Source organism: Mesocricetus auratus, unplaced genomic scaffold, assembly GCF_017639785.1.
Source record: "Mesocricetus auratus isolate SY011 unplaced genomic scaffold, BCM_Maur_2.0 Super-Scaffold_6730, whole genome shotgun sequence".
Taxonomy (NCBI): domain Eukaryota; kingdom Metazoa; phylum Chordata; class Mammalia; order Rodentia; family Cricetidae; genus Mesocricetus; species Mesocricetus auratus.
Window position 1 is genome coordinate 60,134,310 of NW_024429184.1, and position 23,439 is coordinate 60,157,748.

Consider the following 23,439-nt stretch of genomic DNA (forward strand, 5'->3'; position numbering starts at 1 on the left):
AACTTTGTCAGAACCCTGTAATAATTCTATTTCTAGACTTCTATTATCATATTATTTTTGGTGCCATTTATTTAAAGTGCTGAGTTCATAGAGATTAACTAGGTTGACGTTGTCTGCCCATACCTAACCCACATCAAAACCAGGACGAATGAACAAGTAATTTGAGTTTTCCAGCACTCTTAAGAAAAAGAAAGAAAGAAAAACCAAGGATCTAGGACACTGTTTTAAGACGACCCTCCTTTTTGGCTCCAAGGATTTCTTCTTCATGTGGCCACACAATTTTTATGTGTTTATTTTTCTGGTGGAGAATGAGGCTTGGGCACTCCGCCAACGCCAAAGAGCAAGGTGATGAGGGCTTACTAGTGTTTTCAGGTTGAGACAGCGAGCTAACCACCTTCGGCTCCTCCCTCCTCCAGTCTAGAAAGGTGCAGATCCGCCGATGCGTGCGTCGCACCGCAGCGGAACGGACGCGGGATGGTCGCGCGTCCCCGGCTCAGCAGAGGCGGGTAGTCGGCGAGCCGGGGAAGGTAGGAGGAGAGGGTCGGGGACAGGCTGTGCGGTGCAGGACAGAGAGCCGCGGGCCAGCGGGCGCGGGAGAGGCTGCCAGACCGGTGCGGGAGCACCTTTGCGGGCGCGGGGCGGGCACCTTTGCAGGCGCGGGGCGGGCGCCGTGCCGTGCGGGATGCTCTCAGCGGGCTGCCCGCAGCGGCTCCCGCGAGTCCCCGGCCCCAGTCCCGCAGCGTCCCCGGGACTGCGGGGGGCCGGGCGGCCAGCAGGGGGCGGGAGCCGCGCGGCGAAACAATGGCTGCTCGACCGCGGCGGGAGGAGGGGCGGGGAGGAGAGAGAGGGCTGGCGCGGGCGCGGGCGCGGCGGCGCAGGCGGGGGCGCGCGGCGCGGGCCCGGGAGGGCGCGGCGGGAGCGCAGGGCGGCAGGCGGAGGCGGGGGGCGGGAGCCGAGGTGGGAGCCGGCGGCGGCGGCGGCGGCCGAGCTGGGGTCAGTTCTCGGGAGCGCTCGCCAATGTGGAGCCGTCTGCCGGGCGTCCGCAGCCCGCAGGTAAATCCCGGTGCGAGCGGAGCCGCCGGGCCCGACTTCCGCCGGCGGCTTCCGAGGCAGAGCGCCGGGAGCCGGCAGGGCCGTCCCCTCGCGGCCTCGCTCCCGCGCCACCCTCGGCCGCCCTGGGGGAGGGGAGCGGGCCCGGGAAGGGGGGGGCGTGTGCAGCGACGGCCGCACAGGTGTCCGGAGGGGCGGGGCGGGGCGGGGCGGGGCGGGGGCGCCGGGCGTGAGGGGGGAGGGCGCGGGGCGGCGAGGGGGCGGGGAGCCACCGGGCCTTGCAGGGGCGTCGGGGCCTCGGGTCGCCCGCGGTGGCTATTTCTGTATAATGGGCAAGTGGCGAAGACGTAACTCTCCGAAATGGGGAAGGGAGGTGGGGCCGAGGGGACAAAATATAGCCTATGACAAGCAAGTTCCGCCGAGCCTCCGGCGGACCAGGACCGTGACGGCTCGGCTTAAAGGGGTAGTTGGCGGTGGTGACCTTGCCGGGGCGTGGGGAGTTGGGTGAGACACAAAGCTTGGCTGTAGGATCCGTCGTGGGGGCTGGCACTCGGGTCTCTGTGGGGGTCTCTGTGCGGTGGGGGAATGGGGCAGGGTGAGGGGACGGTTCCGCAGAGGCAATTGAGGCAATTGACTAGGAGACCTGGGTAGGGGGTGGTAGGGGAGCCTGGTTGGGTGAGCGTGCTGAGGGGGTGAGCATGGGGGGCGAGGTCTGGAAGTCCCTGCAGTTATTAGATACAGAATTTCGCATTGTGATCCGTTTCCATTATGGATCCCTTATGCCACCCCTCAGAAGCTTAGAACTTCTTGAGTGAAGATGGAGCATCCAATTAGGGTAGACTAGGCAATAATGCACTAAAGGGGATGGGCCCTGCGTAAGTGACTGAAAGTATCCTTTAAATGTATTCCAGTAACCAAAAACCACTATTGAGTGCTTGATCTCACAGTATTGGGAACTTTGTTGATGCCTGTTTGGATGCTAACACTGTCGAATTCGTCAGTAGGATGTTTCTTCCCCATCGTTTCTTATGACGATTCAAATATGCTGTCATGGATAGAACTGTAGTGGGAAAGTGCAATTCAATGAAAAAGAGAAAAACTAGGACTCTGCTAGATTGTTTTTAAATATAGCAAGTCTTTATCTTATTTTACTGGAAACTTGAAATGTCACTTGGTTATGGATTTCCTGCAGGCCTGTATTAAATGTGCAAATCAGGTAATGCTCAACTGCATGCATTGTGTGTGTGTGTGTGTGTGTGTGTGTGTGTGTGTGTGTGTATGTGTGTGACCACAATGTCAGTCCTGGGCACCTCCATCTCATGTCATGACATGGCAGTGGTATAAAAAATTTACTTCTACACGATGTTTAGTTGTGATTAGTTGGTCAAATATAGAGTATTATCCACGCAAATTATTGTTTTTCCTTAAGAAAAAGTATTTTGTATTTGTGAAAAATGTTTTGATATAACCCAAGTAGGTAAATTGCAAGTAGCATATAATTTTTAATTTCCTATTTGGAAACAACTTCAGCTTTCAGGAAAGTTGTAAGAATAAGAACAATACAAAGAACATCCTTGTAACTTTTATCCAGATTACCTGTTACCATTATGCCCATTTATTATTTGCTTTCTGCCCTGCCCACCCTCCCCCACTATGAGTAAGATAGGTATATAACCCCTTGCTTCTACATACTTCAACCTGGAAAATGGTTGGATTTTATATTTTACCCTACTTGGCCTGCCTGGACTGAAGCTATATGGAAGAACGGTTCCCGCTTTCCTACAGGGTTACAAAAATAAAATAGGACTGTCCTGATGTCTCAGAGGGCAAAGACATCATCACCAAGTTTGTGCATACTTGTGGAGATCAGAGGGCCACTTGTGTGAGTTAACTCGTGTCTTCTACCACGTGAGTCCTAGGGATCAAACTCAGGTCACCAGGCTTGGTGGCACATGATTGGGGGCTTAAGGACAGCCAAGGCTATGCAGTAAGAGTCCGTTCTGTTTGCGTCATGTGGGGATCTGGGGTGAAACTCTTGCAAGCCATCCTCTGACCTCCACATTCCCACTGTGACATTTTAATGTCCCCACTCCCGTGTGCACATGCACTCACAAATACAAAATAAGGATTAAAAATTAAAAGGATAGCGATAAAAATTTTAAATGCAGAAACAATACAGAAAGTGTCCTAGAATGAATAGTTGGTGAAAATACTGGGATTGTTTTTGTACCTAACTTCTTTAGTATTTTTAAATTAAAAATTATTTTATGTGTATGTATATATTTGTCTGCATGTATGTATATGCACTATATACACCTGTGTTCTCTTCTGACCTCCATGAGCAAACATGGAGGCCAGAGAGAGCATTGGATCCCTTGGAACTGGGGTTACAGATAGTTGTGAGCTGCCCTGTCAGTTCCAGAACTCAAACCAGGGCCTTTGGAAGAGCGGCCAGTGCTAACCACCGAGTGATATCCTCAGCCCCATCATTAGAATTACAATTTCTTGTGGTGCTGGAGCTTGAACCCAGGCCCTCCCATAGATGAGGGAACCATTCCTAGTGGGCTATGTCGTAACCTGACCCCATCTCTTATTATTGTGTGTGATAAGCTCTTTTGGGTAGCTTAAGTTGTCCCTGATCTGACGATCTCCCACCTCAGCCTTTCCTGAACACTGTACCTAGCTGTTCCTTCACTTCTTTTATTCTGAGTGCTTTGTTTATATTCGTGGAAAGAAAACCATCTATTGATAATGTGAAGTTGAACTATCTGTTAATACCAGACTCCATGGAGATATATGCTGCTTGATCAGTCACATTGAAATATTGTCTCGTGGCTGCTCCAGAAAATATTAGAGGAGTTCTATCCATAATAATTATGGTTTATGTTCATATCATTGGTCAGCTTTCCCCAAAGTTCTATATAGCTGTCCTAGACGTTAAACGTTTGTTGCTGTTGCTGAGAGCTGTAACCCAGATTTCCCTTGCGTTTGCTATGGAGCCAAGGATAACCTTGAATTGATCCTCCTGCCTCCACTTCCAAGTGCTAGGATTACAGGGTTGTCGCTACAACCTTTGACTTTGGCCCAGCGACAAAAATTCTAAGAAGGCAGATCTTTCATAATTTAGTGTGTAGTGAGAGGAGGACTTTGAGCTCATCTGAAGTGGTTGTTAGTCATAGCAGTGTGTGTGTGGTTATTTGTAGGTAATCCAGCCTCTATAGAAAAGGATATAGGACCACCATCTCAAACTGGTGTGTATTAAGTGAGTGTAAAAGTGCCAGAGTGTGGCACACGCTATCGGCTTGTGTCTGGTAGTGGCTCCCCCCTTTCTTGCTTTAACTGGCATAGTTGAGTAAACTGCTCAGAAATTTTCACTGGTTTTTAGGAAATATTGACATTTGTAATTGGACTTCAATAGTTTTTTTTTGAGAGGTACCTACTGAAAAATTAAAATGAAAAGTGTTTTAACGAACTAAAAAACTTAAAAGATTTATTTATTTAATATATTTTGTCTGCATGTATGTGTACCATGTTCATGACTGGTACCTGATCAAGTATTCTTAAACAGGGAGCCATCATTTTTTAAAAAATAATTTATTTAACTTTATGTGCATTGGTGTGAGGGTGTCAGATCCCCTGGAATGGGAGTTATAGACAGTCATGAGCTGCCATATGGTCCTGGGAATTGAATACCAGTCTTCTGGAAGAGCAGCCAGTGCTCCCAACTCCTGAGCCATCTCTCCAGCCCCTAGGGAATCACGTTTTTAAAGTATGAATTCCACAAATTTCTTAAGAGTAGGAAGCTTTGGATCGATGCTTAGCTTGTAGCCTATCAGTAAGGACAGCAAATGTGACATGTGACTAGGATGCCTACCATTTGTAGGATGGGTCCAATGTAAACTGTTTGTAAATGTTTATACCATTTCTTAAAACTGCATTTATTGAGGATTGCATACATGTAACCTTACAGCTTTTGATTTACCGTGGGCAGATCATGATAAAAGTGGAAGGTTTTAAATCACAGATACAGCCTGGATTGCATTCCTTGTGAGCTGCAGGTTTCTCTCGTCCCCTGCGTCGCCTCTTTCCCTTTGGTGGCCTAGAATCTGGGGCTTCATGTCTCATGTGCCTGACTGGGTATCACGGTAGGGTGTTTTTTTATTTTTTATTTTTTTGGTTTTACGATACAGGGTTTCTCTGTATTGTTTTGGAGGCTGTCGGTCCAGCCCGGCCTTGAACTCACAGAGATCCGCCTGCCTCTGCCTCCCGAGTGCTGGGATTAAAGGCGTGCGCCACTAATGCCCGGCTCACAGCTCACGGTAGGGTGTTTTTGGGGACTTGTGGCTAGGTTTCTGTAGTAGTGCTTAGTCGTAATGGGATTGAACTGTGGCTGGAAACTCTCTTGACATAGGATGAAGAGGTAGATTTTATGAACCACAGACAACAAACAGCTACTTTGAATCTTTTGGTATGTCTTAACTTTTAAAAATTATATCATTTAAAATGTAGCACAGGAAACTGGGCATATCTTTAAAGAAATAGCCTTAAAGATAGATGCCACTCTGGAATTCTGAACTTTCCATGGTATATAGTTATAAATAATATTTTTGTTCATGTAAATCTAATATAGATAGCTTGTTGGAAAAATGAATAATTTTAGAATGGTATCTAATTAACAGTGTTATTATAGACACGTATAATAGCTTATTATATGTTTCAGTTTATGCAGCTCATTATTGTGAGAGGCTTACAGACTATATACTTTTAAGTGAATGGGTGTTTTTGTTTAAAGCTATTCATTTATGTATTTTATGTTTGAGTGTTTTGCATGTATGTGCATTTGTAAACCAGAAGAGGGCATTGGATCCCATGGGATTACAGTTATAAATGGTTGTGAGCCTCCAGGTGAGGGCTGGGAACTGAACTTAGGACTTTTAGAAGAGCAGCTAGTGCTCTTAACCACTGAGCCATCTTTCCATTCCTGGTGTTTTTAATTTTGTAATGTCAAAAATACCTTTTGTATATCAAGATTAGAACGTAAGAATGTACCTCAGTATCGCTTACTTCCTGAAGTCAACCATATCGTCACACTCTAGTACTGAGGAATACATACAGGTCTGTACATAAATATTTTACTTTTTAGGTATACACATTGAAGAGGAAAATGATGGGTCACAGAGTTTATGAGTGTTTAATAAATGTTAAACTTTAGAAGAGAAAAGGCACCAAACCACCCAGATGCCTTTAGTGGTTTATTTACCTTCATTTTCCAAAAGAATTGTTTTTTTCTTTTTTAAAAAAATAGATTAAATTAAAAAAAATTTTGCACATGAGTGTCATACATATCTACATACCTCACAAGTGTCCAGTAGCCTCAGAGGCAAGAACAGAGTTTCAGATGGTCATGAGTTGTCACGTGGCTGCTGGGAACTGAACCTGGGTCTTCTGTAGGAGCAAAAAATGCTCCAGCCACCCCACCCCCAAGTTAATTATTTCCATTAAAACAAGAAATTGATTGGCTTTGTATGTTTAGTTGTAGCTTGTGTATTTTAACACCATTTGAGGAATGCTGCACTTTAAAAAATATTTTAAATGTGTCCTTTGACACCTTTATAGAACACACACACACACACACACACACACACACACACACACACACACACACACACACAGCATCACCTCCAAACTCCTCTTTCCCCTGGACCCTCTCTGTACTTGCCCTTTCTTCATTCATGTTTTTCCCTCCTCCTGCACCTCTTCCTCTTTTTCTTTTAATAACCCACAGAGTCCAGTTAGTGCTTCCTGCATGGGCATGGGCAACCATACTCCCAAAGAAAAATGGCTTCCACCACAGCTATCAGTTGCCAGTAGCTCTTCAGAGAGAGGTGGAATCTGAGAGTCCCTTCCTTCCCCATCCGTGCTGGAATTATTGACTGGCTTGGTCTTGGACCCTAGCTGCTGTGAGTTCATGATGCGATGGCTGTGTCTTGTCCAGAGGCGGCATTTCCTAGCGCTCCTTCCGTCCTCGGACCCTTCATTCCTGCGTCTTCTTCCTTTATCCTTCCTGGGCCTTGGGGTTGGTGAAGATGTCTCACTCAGTGCTGCTCGCTTGCTTATTCTCAGCACTTTAACCAGTTATGAGTCTCTGCAATGGTAACGTTTTAGCCAACTTTAGAATTAAAGAGAAATGCTGAAGTTTTAGAATTTATCTCTTGAATCCTAATATTTTTCATTTGCTTATACTGAACGGGAATTTTATTTTAGACTGATACCCAAAGCCCCAAAGCAGTGTTGAACTGTAGGGTTGAATTGCTGGCATGTCTTATTGTTACATAAAATTCTCCCAGGCTACAAGGGCTTAAAGCAATAAACATTATGTTGCAATGTTGCAGTGTCTATGATTAAGCTTCCTTTGGTCTCTCTGTTTCCCTCCCTCCTCCCTCCCTCCCTCCCTCCTTCCCTCCCTCCCTCCCTCTTTTTTTTTTTTTTTTTTCCTAAGACAGGGTTTCTCTGTGTAGTCTTGGCTGTCCTGGAACTAGCTTTGTAGATCAGGTTAGCCTCCAGCTCAGAGACTTCTCTGCCTCCCAATGCTAGGACTAATGGTGTGTGTCACCATGCCCTGCTCTCTCTGGTTTTGTGTATGAGTTTGCCTGCAGGTTTCCATTGGCGTTACCACCAATCTGGAACAGGACTGGACATACCTTTTCATGTGTTTTGGTGTCTGTGGATTGAAGGCCTTGGTCTTTGCTGGCTGTTGGCCGTCCCTTCTGTCACTCCTTTGCTGTGTGTGCCTTTCCAAACAGTAGCTCACAATAGGTGTTTGGCGTCCCTCAGTGCAGATGAGCAAGAGATTGGCCCATCTGAGACTCGTGCAGCCTCATCACGGAAGTGACTTCTGATTGCTTCTGCTGTCTTGTATCTGTTAGATGTTGCCTACCAGGTCTTTTCTGAATATCATTCCCTTAGAAAATTTGAAAAACAGAAAAGAAATAAAAAAATACAGATGCTGAGGACACTTGTAAGAAATGTTTTAGAATTTCAAAGTAATTGTGAGTGTGCATGCACACCTGCCTTTGTACATGCATGCGTGCATGCAAGTGCTCATGGGAATGGTGGCCAGATGATGATGATGTGGGGAACCTTCTGTGTCACACTGTGTAGGACCTCACTGAACCAGGAGGCTGCTGGTTTTGTCTAGGCCGGCTGTGAGAGTGCATAACCTGCCTCAGTATCCTTTCCTCAAGTACTGGGATGACAGATTCTTATGTCTGTGCCCAGCTTTTTGCCTGATGTTAGGCATCTGAGCTTAGGCCATCATGCTTCCACAGTGAGCAGTCTTACCCACTGCGCCATAACTCCAGCTTAACGGTAATTTTGGATTGGCTCCAATTTTGAGAAAGTGATAGACCAATATGTGTGTATGTATGAGTATGTGTACCTTTGCTTCTGAGGGCGAGGTCAACATTACATTTTTTTTGACAAAAATTTCTGCCTAAGTGATGAGATTTAACCTTTTTGCTGTGTTGTTTAGTAATTTTTGTAATGGCAGGTGCTGGTACATTATATTTTATGTGAATTTTCTTATTGTGAGAGCCCATGCTTTATTTATTTATAAATTTGTGTTCCCCTCCCTTTGGCATCTATTTAAAAGTTAAATATAGAAGAGATTTACCACATGAAGTGAATCACAACCAAGGTGTCAGGCCTGAAAGGAAAGTAAATCCACATTTAGAAATGGGTGGGTATATCATAAGAGAGATTGAAAATAGTATTTCTAGTTATGTGTGTGGATATGGGCACAGAAGTGTGGGTGCCACTGGAGGCCAGAGGGGCTGAATCCCCAGGGAGCTGGTGCTACAGGTGTTTGTGAGCTTCTGTCGGTGCGGTAACTGCACTCCAGTCTCCTGAAAGAGCAGTATGTGCTTTAGCTGCTGAGCTACCTCTCCCACTGGCAACTTTATGTGCATACTCGTTGTACTGATAATAATAAAAGCAAATACCCATCCAGGTAATTGTGCATATTATTTTTACGACATTAAAGAGAGTACTTGTGTGTTTGCATCTTCCTTGAGGGGACTGGGTTAGAGTTGTTTAAACCTGACTGGAGGAAGAGGGGTTATATGTTAAATGTTGGTCTGAAGACAGTTTCCCTTTTGCTCAGATTGTGTAAGGATTCTAGAACAAGAAGGAACTTAAGGTTTAGCAGTCTCAATTGACTCTACTTGTTATGGTGGCCACTAGTCATGGATGTCTACGGAAGTTATAATTGACATTCAGGAAAATTACATATTAGCTTTGTTGGTTGCACTAGCCACATTTTATGTACTTCCATACATGGCTGCTGGGTTGGATGTAGGACGTTTTAATCATCATACAACAAGTTCTGTAATAGTCTGGATAACTCCATTTTATATTGATTTTGGTAAAGAGCATGTGTTTGAAATATTCAGTAGTCATTGATTGAAACTACTAAGTTGAACCTTATTTCTTAATTTTCATTTTCCAGTTTTTTGGAGCCGTGAGGGATACAGCAGTTTGATCAGTATTGTCTTAACATGCTTCAAATAAATCAGGTGAGTTTGTATTAAGGCATGTCATATTTACTTGGTGCTTCGGCCATAGACTGTGGGGCATTGTAACTCAGCTGTCTGTAACCGTAACCTGAATGTAATACATCCTCTATGAACACCACTGTGAAGAGCAGGCTGCGTAAAGGGAACAGTGCTAGTCCTGAGAGTTGATAGCACCTGCATATGCAGGACAAAGGTTGATCTGTCCCTCCTGATGTCACATCCCTCCAGGATGTGCTGGTGTGTTCAGAACAACCATGGCCGTGGGCTATGGAGTGCATCTCTAAACAAACTGTGGTGTGTAATACTGTAGCCTCACTGAAAGAAGCATTTTTCCTTAGATGCTGGCATCCCTCTAAGACCTACATACATTAAAATTTCCCTTTCTTGAGCAAATGATACAATATTATAACTCCAATATTACAAAATATCCCTTAGCTTCTTTTGTTTGTGAATCAAAATATAAGTGATTGCCATTTTCTGTGATTTAACAACGTAATCCCATTACTTCCTCCATACCCACTCACTTAAGAACTCTTTGGTTCCTGTACACTTAATACAACATTAGTGACCTCTAAGCTTATCTGTTTAGGTCTTTCTGAGCTAGAGTCATACTACAGTTATCAGTATTACCTCTAACTTAGATGTCTTCACACATCATAAACTTTGTGTCTGGGTTGGCCGAGGTCATTCCAGCTTGAGGACCTGTTCTGCATAGGAAGTCATGGACTGTACTGTCTACCCCTCGCCCATTTGGGTTTGCTTGATCCCAAGTCTAGTATATCATAATACCCTTCCTTTTAGTTTATTTACATTATGGCATTTATAGTTATCAAAAATTCCTTTTGTATCTGGATAAATCTTTGGTAACACATTTGTAGTTTCAATCAGCCACAGGTTGAAAATATTACAAAGTAAATTCCTTCTGTTAGACATTATTCTCTATACAGTAGTTGTATGTAGCATGAGCATCACACTAAGTATTATAAGTAACTTGACGATGCTTAAAAGTTACCTATATATATGCTGAGCATGTGCATTTAAGGGGGCTTGCGTATCTGCAGGCTTTTGTATATAAGGGATACTGAGGGATGACTGGATTTGTTGTCTCCTTTACTAGAGGTATACTACATGAAGATGGTGGTTTTACCTGTTCATTCTTCTAGCTCTAGGTTCAGATAATTTCTTAAAAATATATTCATTCATGAATGAATGAATAGTATTGTTGTTACTAAAGCAAACAGATCCTTATTCTTTTTTTATAATATCTGCATAATTGTATTATTCAGGTATTTTATAATCTTGCATTTTCTTCAGGTGTCATTTATATAAAAGCTGTCTTGTGTTATTCTTTGATTTCCCTCCTTCCCCTCCACCACACACACACTAGGAAATTTACTTGTGAGACAAAAATTACTTTTATTAGAGACACTTAGCGTGGAGGGGAGAATTCTTGGCATGTATGTGCTTAGTAACACTAGAAGTTCCCATGTATCCTGTGAGGCTTGTTGTCGACTCTGTTGTAGGTTCATAGGTGTCTGTCCTTCTAGGCTTTTCAGCAACTTTTGTTGCCACACTGGGTACAATTAGAATAGCTTGGTTCCTACTTTTGTACAGACAGGTGAAAATGCTCGTTTTTATGATAGTAGCATTCATCAAGAGTGAAGGATTGATGTGCTCCACTTAGGACTTTGTGCGCCACTGAATTAGGTATTGTATACAATTCCTTGGGATTTGCCTACAAATTTTAAGTTGTGATCAGAGATAGATGAAATTAGCTGTAAAAGACATGGATTCCTGGAATCAATTAGGGATTCCTTTTTATTATTGACTAAGTTTCATCCTTCAAAATGCTCAAGTCAGAGAGGAATAGTTGCCATCATTGAGAATAGTAGAAGCTGTAAGCGAAGCTTAAATTTGAATTACTAAACTTAATGATTTTTAGTTTTTATTATTTTCACAGCAATTGCAAGATTAACATAAAAAGGGATGAAAAAGAATGTAAGCTGACCCCTATAAAGTAATGAATATTTGACTATTGATTTTAACACTTTCTCTAGGATTAGTTTTAAAGTATTTATTTGGGAGAATTTCCTCCCCCCCAATTATGCTCAAATACTGTACCTTTTTCTTGTCCTAGCAGATTCTTCTGTGTCTACTAAAAATGATTAAAACTGAGTGTATACAAATAGCTGCATTATGCCATGTATTCTAACAATTTGATATTAAATCTAACACTACTATTTGTGAAATAAGGGAATGCTTTGTGCTCTATTATGACATTTTCTCCCTTTAAATTGTCATCATTTTTTGCTTTTGCCTTTTAAGAAAATATGTTCTACTAAGAAAAAAAAAAAAAGGCAGGGTTTAGGGGAAGATGCTTTCAAAAAGTGAGTTCATGGAACTGGAAAAAAGGATGTCAGACCGGGGAGATGTGGCCTGCCTCAGCCTCTTGCCACCAGCTAGGCCAGTGCTGCTTGCTTGGCTGCCATGCATGCTTGTCTTTGCTGAGTAGGTCACTGGGCCTCTGGGAGGCTGCGGGGCGGGGCCTGGCTGCTGCTGTTGCTGCCACCACTTGCATTGTAAACACCATGCCAGTGGTACTGAGGGCAGGGTGGTGTGCAGTCCTGGAGCTCTCGCCCCCTAGACACGCTGCCCAGCTGCAGGATCACCTGACTGATCTACAGCAGGATATCCAAGATGAAGAGTGGTTCATTTTCTGGATTGAGTCTCCCCGAGGAACTTCCCTGGTCCCTTCCCCTGCTGGAGGCCGTGTTGGTGTCTGTGGTTCATGCTGCTGCCAAAAGCCGAGTTGAGGTCCATGATTGGTGCTGCCTCTGGAGATTGTGCTACTCATCTGTGCTGCTGATGGGTGCCAGGTTGATGTCCATGATCCCTGCTGAGGTCGGAATCCACGTGAAAGGCCATGATCCGTGCTGCTATGTGCAAAGAGGCTTGTTTTGCAGTGATATTTGTGACTGCAGACTCATAACTAAGAATGAGAGACATAAGGCTCTGTGTCAATCCCCCTTTTAAAACAAACAAACAAAACAAACAAAAGCCACACACACACACACACACACACACACACACACACACACACACACACACCCAAAACCAAAAACCAACCAACCAACAAACAAAAAACCAGTCCAGACAGGAAGAAGAGAACCCTTAAAAATTGTGATTAAGATACTGAAGTTTTGCTCTTCACAGTTGATGGCTTATGGTGGGTGGAGAGAGAGGAAGGATTGAATTGTCTTTAAGGGGCCAGTCACCAGGAGTTTGACCGTGCTCCAGTCAGTATCTGGGTAACACCAATGGGATTTGGTGGAGATTTTGGAGGGGGAGGGTGTAAGGATGGGAGGGTGGACCTGGGAGGAAAGGAAAGTGAGTGTGATGGGGTCCATTGTATGCAATTCCCAAATAATAATAGTAGTGTGTTCAGGGGAAACCAAAGGATAACATTACACTATAGAAAAATGGATGGTGCAGATGAGGAGGGGAAAGCCACAGATGCTCCACATTCTGCTACAGAGAGATCACGGCTACCGTTTTTGGCATGTATACTTACTTTTTTTATGAAGGTGAATATGCTGTTTTTACAAATGCATTATACCATGCTTAAAATGCTTGAGTGATTTAGTCATCATCTTTAGAAGTGCTGAAACTTTGTTAACCAAGCTCTTATTGTTCTGGGCAGATTTTTATGTTCTAGTTAGTGCCACAGTATATTTTCCTTTTCTAGTTATTATACCTTACTAGAAATTAAATGCTAGCCAAAAGTTACTGAGATATTTGGTGTATAAGAGTGAAAATACACAATTACGTTTACTAATAGCATAGGAGATGCCTATCTCCTTCCCAGCCTGTCTCCTGCCCATCTTCCATCTCTGCCAATCTGTCTGACAAAAGCGGGCTCAGTATGCATTTCCATGGATTGCTCCCATTCACTTTCTCTTGTGTTTTGCCTTTTGTGAATTGCTTCTTTGTGCCTGCTGTCATCCCTTCCTTTTAATTCGTAGATGACAGTCCGTGTATTGTAATCATCATTTATAAAATGAGTTGTTCAATGAGTAACTCTGGGGAATTCACCAGCTTCCAAGGTATAGCAGAGGGGCCATGGTCTGTTTATAGCTTTTCTTCCTGATCATAACTCCATAGGGAAAGAAACGTTAGGCTGCAGTAGTGCAAGTCATTAAGGTGCTTGTGCTGAATAGTGTTCAGTGAGTGGATGAAATAGGGCCATGTTTTGTGGGTAGACGTTTGAGGGAAACTTGGTAGGCCAGGTTATCCTAAGGGGTTCGAGAAGTTCTATGGTAGACAGTTGTAGCATTGGCAGAGAGAGTCTGCAGGGACCTAAGCTTGAGAGTAGATGTTGGAATATCGAGGCAAAGAAGAAGCCCTAAGGCCTGCATAAAGCAGAATGGGAGAACAGGCAGGACAAAGTAGAATTTGAACACAAAAGAGTAGTGGAACCCTTTAGGGTAAGAGAGGGGGCAAGTGTGGTAATGATAGTTGTTACATGTCTAGCTTAAAGATAGGCTGTGTGAGTTTGAAGGAGGATGATGCCTGTCTCATGGGTGAGGAGCTCCTGAGTTAGTGGAAGATATTACTTGGCACTGGTCCTGTTAAAACCATATCTTTTTGCCATTAATTTTACTAATGATGTTGCTGTTGCTGCCAGATTCTGGGAACTGGTAAAAAAGACAGTGAAGGACGGGTATTCAGATGGATCATTTAGTGTTTTGGGAAATGAGCCACTTGGGGCCTGTAGTGGTTCCCATAGACTCATGTGTTTGAATGCTTGCCCTATAGGGAGTGGCACTATTAGGAGGTGTGGCCTTGTTCACTGTGGAGGAGGTCTTTTTTTATGCTTTTTATTGTATACTCAAGCTATGCTCGGAGTGGCACAGAGTCTCCCTTTGCTGCCTGCAGATAAAGATGTAGAATTCTCAGCTTCTTATCCACACCATGTCTTCCTGAATGCCACCATGTCTCACCATGATGATAATGGACTAAATCTCTGAAAATGTAAACTGGCCCCAATTAAATGTTTTCCTTTATAAGGGTTGCTATGGTCATGATGTCTTTTCACAATGATAAAACCCTAACTAAGATAGAGGTTGGTACCAGGGACTGGTGTATTTTTGTGATAGGCCTAACCATGTTTTTGTTTGGGGGAATGTGAACTTTGGGAGTTTGGATTAGAAAAGCAGTTGAACACTTTAAGTGAGGCTTAATGGGCCATACTAGTAGGAACATGGAAGATAGTGGTGATTTGAACTGTGGGGGCCTGGCTCAAGAGGTTTCAGTGGAGAAGAATGTTAGCATATGGTGTAGAGACTGTTCTTGTGATGTTTTGTTAAAGAATATGGCTGCTTTTTTCCCCTAATCCAACGAGTCTGCCTGAGGCTGAAGTAAAGAGTTTTGAATTCTGTTGGCAGAGGAAATCTCAAGACAGCCTAGTATTGACTCTGTTGTATGGGTATTAGTGGTCACTCTTATGAAGATATATAATGAAAAGGACCAAGGAAAAATATAAATGTACAATTTGAGGAGAAAAGGGGCACCAGGAAGTGGAATGAAATGAAGTCCTGTGTCCAAACAGATAAATAGATTAAGAAATGGAATATAAGGAATGACAGACTCAGGGCAAGACCCCACTCAACCAAGCTGCCAATTTATGAAAAGGAATTAATGAAAAGTGAAAAGGAATTAAAAAAAACTTAGGCCAGGTTTGGTGCCGTACACCTTTAATCCAAGCTCTCGGAAGGCTGTCAGATTTCTGAGTTTGAGGCCGGTGTGGTCTACAGAGCAAGTTCAGAGCAGCCAAGATTAGGCCGTGAAGGTAACCATGGAACAAGGAAAGCTGGTGGAGATGTAATTGAACAAGGGGGGCCATGTTCTAGTACCAGCAAGCAGCAGAACTTGGCAGCTTTGACCACAAGATTCTGGCTTTAGAGTCAAGGATAGAAGAAAAAGGCTGTGGAATCTCCCTCCTTGACTAAGGAAAGACACCAGGCAGGGGTGCCCCTGAAAGAAGGCCTAGAGAGGCCATGGTGTGAAGCTGTGAAGGTGAAGCCTGGATTGCCTTGGAGACTACAGGATGTTAGAGATGCCAGAGTTGTGGGCTACCTGCTGAGGAGAGCTCCCAATGAAGTAGAATCAGCTCAAGAGAAAGAAGTCTGTTGCAGTTAACAAAGCTGAAAAGAGTTGGAGATCCGAAGCGGATTTTGACATCAGACATGAAAATGCAGAGTTTGGAGTCTGCCCAGCTGATTTTCAGCTTTTCTTTGGTCCAATAATTCCTCACTATGCTCTCTTCAGTTTTTGGAATGGTAATGTATATCCTGTGCCATTATGTGTTAGAAATATGTGATCTGTTTTTTGATTTTGTAGGTGATTATAGTTGAGATTGCATGAATCTCAGAAGAGACTTTGAATGTTGGACTTTTAAACATTGTTGAGACTGTGATAGACTTTGGGGACTTTTGAAGTTGAACTAAATACATTTTGCATTATGTTGTGGCTATAAGTCTATAGGGGCCAGGGAGTGGACTCTGGTGATTTGAATAGGTATGACCCCCATACATTTGAATGCTTGACCCATACAGAGTGGCACTATTAGGAGGCCTTGTTTGAGGAAGTGTGTCACTGTGGAGGTGGGCTTTGCAGTCTCTCAGGTGTTCAAGCTATGCCCAGTGTGGCTCACAGTCTCCTGCTGCCTGTGGATCGAGATGCAGAACTCTCTGCTCCTCCAGCACTGCATCTGTCTGATTACCACCATGTCCTACCACAATGATGATGGACTAAACCTGTGAATTGTAAGCCAACCCCATTTAAATGTTCCCTTTAAAGGGTTGCCCTGGTCATGGTGTCTCTTCACAGCAATAGAATCCTAAGACAGGGTCAGTTTGGCTTCAGGGACCCTCAGTTTTCATGCCTGAAGATTCAGGAACTCCTCTTTGTTTTCCCTTAAATACTATTGCTACTTACATTAATTGCTGCGGGAAGATCCAGCCTAGCAGTGGGCAGCACTAGATTGCATAAGAGTGGGAAAGGAAGTCAAGTGGCAGCATGCATGCGTTCACTTCCTCCTTCTCTTGTCAGTGGTGTTATGTGATCAGCAGCTGTTCCTCCCACCTGACTCCCTTGATGCACGGGACTGTAAAGTGGCATCGTGAGCCCAAATAAGTCCTTTCTCCCTTAAATTATTTCTTTGTCAGAACATTTTATAACAGCAACAGAAATAAAACTAGGACAGTGACCTATTAGTAGTGACAGTGATGATTAGAGGGTAGTTAATAATAGTGAACACCTGCATTAAAAAGAAAGATCACAAATAATATGACTTTACAACTTAAGGAAACTAGAAAACAAGAAGAAAAGGGAATAAGAACACATTCTAATTCATTCTTTGATGCCTGAACTACATGGATACCAAAGCCAGGTAGTAGAAAACTACAGACCAGTGTGCCCTGTAGGTACAAATATCCTCAGCAAACTTGTGGCATATTTAAAGGGATATTTAATGACCAAGTGAGAATTATCCCAGGAATGCCAGGGTGATTCAGCATAAGTAAGTCAGTTAATGTAGTTTATCACACTAATACAACAAAGAGAAAAGTATCACATGAGGATTTTGATTTGCCAGAAAGCGTTTGGCAAAGTCTAGCAACTGATGATGAAACAGGATTAGGACTAAGAAGGAAAATCTTCAATATTTCCTCAGCATTCGGCTGACATCCAACTCTGTCTTGGTCACTGTCCTACTGCTGTAAAGAGACATCATGACCATGGCAACTCTTATAAAGGAAAACCTTTAACTGGGGGCTGGCTTACAGTTTAGGAGTTTTAGTTCATTGTCATCATGGCAGGGAGCATGACAGCACAGAGGCAGGCATGGCGCTGGAGAAGTAGTTGATAGTTCTACATCTGGATCCTCAGGCAGCAGGAAGAGAGAGAGCTACTGGATCAGGCTTGGGGTTTTGAAACCTCAACACTCCCGCTCCAGTGACACACTTCCTCCAACAAGGCCACACCTCCTAGTCATTCTCAAGCAGCACCACTCCCTGATGACTGAACATTCAAATACATGAGCCTATACTTATTCACACCACCACACTCCATAGTGAATGATTGGAAGAAGACAAGAGGATACATACCCCTTTTTACCACTTTCAGTAGGATGAAATTATAGCAGGAACAAGAAAAATAAACTCAGGTGCACTTAGAAGAAATAAAACCATTTACAGATGACACTAATTCTATGTATAGAAAATCTTCATGAATCCATGTACATGGAGCTCACAACATCAGTAGCCAGGGTGAATGTGCACTTAGCTACATAAAATTCATATAAAAACCAGCAGTGGAAATCTCAATTAAAATTTTATTTATGAGCCAGTGAGATGGCTTATCTGGTAAAGGCACATGTTGCCACACCTGGGGACTTGAGTTCAGTCCCTAGGACCCACGTGGTGGAAAGAGACAGCTGACTCCTTTAAGTTTTCTCATATTTGCTTTCATCCAGCACAAAATAAAATCTATTTGCAGTAATACCTTTAAAGGAGTAGATTTCTTTTTATGAAGGTCTTGTACACTGAAAACTATGAAACATTGTTGAAAGAATGAAATAAAACCTACATGGGTAGAAAAGTATACTGCATCTGTGAATAGGAAGGATTAGTAGGATTAGGATGACACACTGTCTCATGCAGCCTACTGAATCCGTGTAATCTTTATGAGAACTGTAAGGAAATGCAAAGGTGATATTCAAGCACCTACAGTAAGAACAGGCTCAAGTATCCTAATAGCATTGACCATGAACAAAGCTGAGAACTCATATTTCCTGTCTGAAATTTTACTACAGTAATCCACACAGGATGATATTGGTAGTAAAGATGATTTATGGACCAATAGAATGAAATTGAGAATACAGAAATAAACAAGGATGCAATCGATTTTTTTGTTTGTTTTTTGACAAGACTTCAGTGTGGGAAAGAATAATCTCTTCAACAGGTTATTCTGGAACAATTGAAAATAATCCTTACTTACACAATACACAAAACTCAAAGTGAGTGTGTGTTCTAAATTGAAGAACTAGGTTGTGATAGTGTTTGCCTGCCATTCTTGCTCCTCAGGGTGGTGATGTGGGCTGTTTCAGTTGAGGATAGTTGAAGCCCAGTCTGAGCACTATAGCAAGGATGTGTGTCTAAAGCCTTCTCACCAAACCCCCAAAACCAAAATTTACAACTCCAGTGAGGAGTGGGGGGGAAGCCCTAAGTAGTACTACAAGTCACCAAGATGCCCAAGAAAAAATATTTGACTGAATACATGACCAGAAAAATCCAAAGGCCCATGAGATACTACATGCATGCTAGGATAGCTAGAATCAAAAGACCAACATGGCAAGCTTGCCAGGACTGGGGAAATTTGAGCATTTGTATACTAATGGAAGTTTTAAATGATGACTCTTCTGTGGCAAAGTTGGAGAGTTCCTCAAACTAAACCACAGAATTGTCATGATCTAAATGATTTTCATCTAAATACATATCCCAGTGGATTGAAAACAGGTACTCAAATATTTATATTCATAGTAGTTTTCATTAGACAGATGAGATAAACAGACCAAATTATCTATGCATGGGTGAGTGGATAAGTGAGTTGTGGTATTGATACTTGAGAAAATAGGACCTAGACATAAAAAATGTATTGATACATGTCATACTGAAGGTGAGTCTTAAAAATATGTTAAAAAATCGAACACATAAAGTCACATATGCTGTGATTCCATTTATATGAACTATCCAGAATAGGTAATTCAGAATAAGCAAAATAAAGATTGATGGTTGCCAGGGTTGAGACTATGTTTCTCAATCGTCCTAATGCTGCAACCCTTTAATACAGTTCCTCAAAGTTATTTTCATTACTACTTCATAACTATAATTTTGCCAGTTATGAATCATAGCATAACTATCTGATATGCAGGATACTTGTCATGTGATCCTTGTAAAAGGGTCATTTGACCTCCAAAGGGGTCGCAGCCCACAGGTCGAGAACCACTGGTCTAGAGGAAGGACTGGGGAGCACCTAACTGCTTAATGGGCATGGAGTTTCCTTTTGGAGAGAAAATGTTTTGCAGCTAGATACAGGTAGTGGTTATACATGTTTTGAATTAGTAAATGTCAGTGTTTACTTGCTTCTAGTAGATTAATTTGGTGTATGTGACTTTCATTTCAAAATTCAAATGTTTGTAAAAAAGAGAGGATAAAATTCATAGTCAAGATAAAAAAAAAAAACAAAAAAACCACTGACCAGAAAGACTGATTGACTTTATAAAGGTATAAAAGTGCTGTTATCAATATGTTCCAAGTATTTAAGAAAGAAGAGGAAAGTGATGTGAAAATAGGAGGAAAATATAAAATATACACCAATGTAATGTCTAGAAACAAAGTGCAATGCCTGGAGTTAAAATACTGAATAGGCTTGATAGTAAATCAGACAGGAGATGCACTTGAATCTGGAAGTTGTGAGTGTTCAGAATGAAGTGTAGGTTGGAAAGACTTAAACCACCACCACTGCCAATGTCATGCTCACCACCACTACCACCAGACAGTCGTCATTGAGCTGTGGGGGGAGAACAAGTCACCTGAGACACAGTGTATGATATAGGGCCCAGGAAAAAGAAAACACAAACTGTTGGAAATGACGACATGTTTACTGAAAACTGTTAGTAGTGGTAAGGAAGAAGTCAGTGAACCAAAAGTGGAAAGACACGTTAAAGGAGCTGCACATCACGGCTGAAAACTAGTAATGCTGAGGAAATCTTGGCAGAGACAAACAGAAGCATCCTGAACTCCTTCCCTGCTACCCAGTGCTCTGTGGTACTGGGCAAACCCTCTACCCATCTGCAGCCCCAAACAAATAATAAAGGTATGAATGGATGTGACATGTTTGTGGAAATTTCCAGCCAGAAGAGTGGAGCAACATCTTTAATGAAAGAGAAACACCTGATAACTCGGCATTCTATTCTTTTCAAAAATACTTTTCAAAAATAAGTGACTCAGCTGTGATTTAAAAAAAATTATTGAGTCAAAATTTACCTAATAAAATTGATTATGGTGAGTTATTTTATCCTGTTTGGTTCTGCGGCATTAGTTACATGCATATTGTCCAACTTCTATTGCTGTTGCTCATCTGCAGACTTGTAACTCCCTGAACTGGAACAGTAACTGGATGCTAACTTCTCCCATTGCTCTTCCCTTGAGCTCTGGCAATCACCATTTTTAGCTTCTGACTCTGAATTTGACTGTTTTTAAGTACCATCATATAACTATAACTATGGTTAATTTAGTACAATGCTTTCTAAGTTTATGCTATAGTATATATCAGAATTTTATTGCTTTTGAAAATTGAATAGGAAATACTGCTCTGTGTATGTGTGTATTGTCCATTTATCCACTAATAGTTAAGTTGTTTTCACCTTTTCCTACTGTGAATCTGAGTGTGTATGATATATATACATATATATATATATATATATATACACACACACCATATTTTGTTTTTCCATTCATCTTTTGGTGAACACTTAGGCTACTGGTCCTGTTATGAGTATATGTTGTGAGTAATACTGCTATGAGCATGACATAGAAATGCTGCCTCATAATTTGAGTTCTTTTTGTGTATGCTCAGAAGTGAAATTGCCATATTGTAATTCTGTCATTAATGCTTTCAGGAATTGGTACATTATTTCCCATATAGAATACATGCAACAATGCATAAGAGTTCCAGTTTCTCCACGTTTTCATGAATAGCGATTTTCCATTAAAAACAGAAGGCTGGTAGCCACCCTATTTGATACAATGAGGTATCTCATTGTGGTTTGGATTTTGTTTCTGATAGAGACATTTGTTGTGCCACTAATCAGCTGTAGATCATCTTTCAAGGACTGTCTGCTCCAGTCCTTTGTCCATTTTTATAATTGGCTTAATGAAAATTACATATCCTGGCTATTAATCCTTTATCATGTATATTATCAAAATGCATCATTATTTTAAAAATGTCTTAAAGCATAATCTGAAGGAGTCCATTTTCAACTGTCCAGCTCTATAAATAAAGTCATAAAGGAAGTTCTTAGGTTAAAGGGAAAATATTAATACAAGGAAATTTGATATTTGAAAAGAATGAAATGGTTGGCAAACATAATACATTTGATTTCTAACCTTTTCTAGATATTAGTGGACTAGGACTTGCAGTGCAGTTCTGTGGTAAAGTGCTTGCTTCTGTGCAAGGCCTGAATTTACTAGCACAGGGAAAGAAGTGATCATGGATTAAAGCTGAAATGTTAGCAGTGTATTAGGGGTTTCTAACATATACAGAAAGAGACTGATGCCAGTGGCATAAATATTGAAGGAAGGGAAAGGCAACTATAGAATTGTTAATACTCATAAAATGGTATGTTTATTTTAATGAAACCAGTGCTTGGGAGACAGAGGCAGTAGGAGGAAGTATTCTGTAAGTTCAAGGCCAGCCTGGTCTATACACCAAGTTCCAGGCCACCAAGTGAGGCTTTGTCACAAAACCAAAACAAATCAGGGTTGGAAAGATGGCTAGGTCAGTAAAGTAAGTGCTTGCCATCTGAGTTCCCATTCCTCAGAAGCCAGAGGAAAAGCTAGGCAAAATGGTGAGCATGTATAATCTCAGTTCTGGGAAGGAAGAGGCAGGATTACTGGGGGCTTGCTAGACATGAGTCTAGTTAACTGGTGAGCTCCAGATTAGTGGGAGACTCCTCTCAAAGCATCAAGCTGGAGACTGATAGACAAGGATATTCAACAATGTCATTTGGTCCCCACATGCACACGTGTATGCATGCACCTGCATAGAGACATGCACATACATGCCTTAAGTGCCACTCATGAGAGTAATAAAGAAAGAGGGAAACAGCAAAGGAATAAATAAATCTAACAGCAGCAGTACCTGAAGTAAATTGAAATGATCTGAACGCGCTAATGGAAAAGTGAAGGTAGGTTGGCTTGAAAATCAAAGACCCATACATCATATGTTTACAAGAAACTTCAAATACAGAGAGATAGACTAAACATACAGGAGTAGCTGGGGATTTCTGTTATCTCCTCCATATATGGTAATAGAAATCATATCTGTCCTCCTTGAAGCAAGCCTTCTTACTCTAAAAGGCAGAAATCCACACAATTCATGAAAAACTAGTTTGTAGGTGGAAGTGTCTGTCCTGCTAGCAGCTCCCAAATAAACACAGTGAGGCTTATATTATAAGTGCTCAGCAAATAGCTCAGGCTTATTAGTAGCTAACTCTTACATTTAAATTAACCAATATGTTTTATCTCTGCTTTGCCACGTGCCTTATGCCTTGTTATCCCATTTTCTACATGTCCTGCTTCTCTTGGTCTGTCTGGCGACGACTCCTCTTTCCTCTCAGCATTCTCCTCATCTGGCTTCTTGCCTAACCTTATTCTATTCAGCTATTGGCCAGTCAGCTTCTTTATTAAACCACTCGCAGTGTGCAAAGGGATTATTCCACAGCAGTATTTCTTAGGACTTTGGAATCAGTGGTGAAGATCACTGATTCCTAAATGATGAGCAACACAGGAAGTGCTATGGCTTGAATTTTTCTCAGTTAATGTTTTAGAGTAACAATAATAATTATTATGGTAACTATAATAATCTCCAGTGCAATTGCGATGAGAGTTGAGAGCATTAGGAGGTGGTTGTTTCAGGAATGGGCTTGTTGTGAAAGTGGGTTTGTCATGAGTGAATTTGGCCCACTTTGGCCCTC

The 23,439-nt window shown here is 42.2% G+C and overlaps 1 protein-coding gene across 4 annotated transcripts in view; it reads left to right on the plus strand.

Annotated features, from left to right (window-relative positions):
• The first annotated feature begins 485 nt into the window (after positions 1-485).
• Positions 486-23,439, plus strand: part of Stau2 (staufen double-stranded RNA binding protein 2) — a 264,400-nt gene continuing 241,446 nt past the window's right edge. Inside the window, exons 1-2 of one of the 4 annotated variants that reach the window (XM_040741416.1) lie at positions 486-527; positions 9,557-9,623. In XM_040741416.1, coding sequence (XP_040597350.1) covers positions 9,606-9,623 — 18 coding nt within the window. In that variant the 5' untranslated portion in view covers positions 486-527; positions 9,557-9,605. Of the gene's footprint in view, positions 528-920; positions 1,054-9,556; positions 9,624-23,439 lie in introns of those variants that run through there. The other 3 variants (XM_040741415.1, XM_040741412.1, XM_040741414.1) reach the window with 3 other exon arrangements.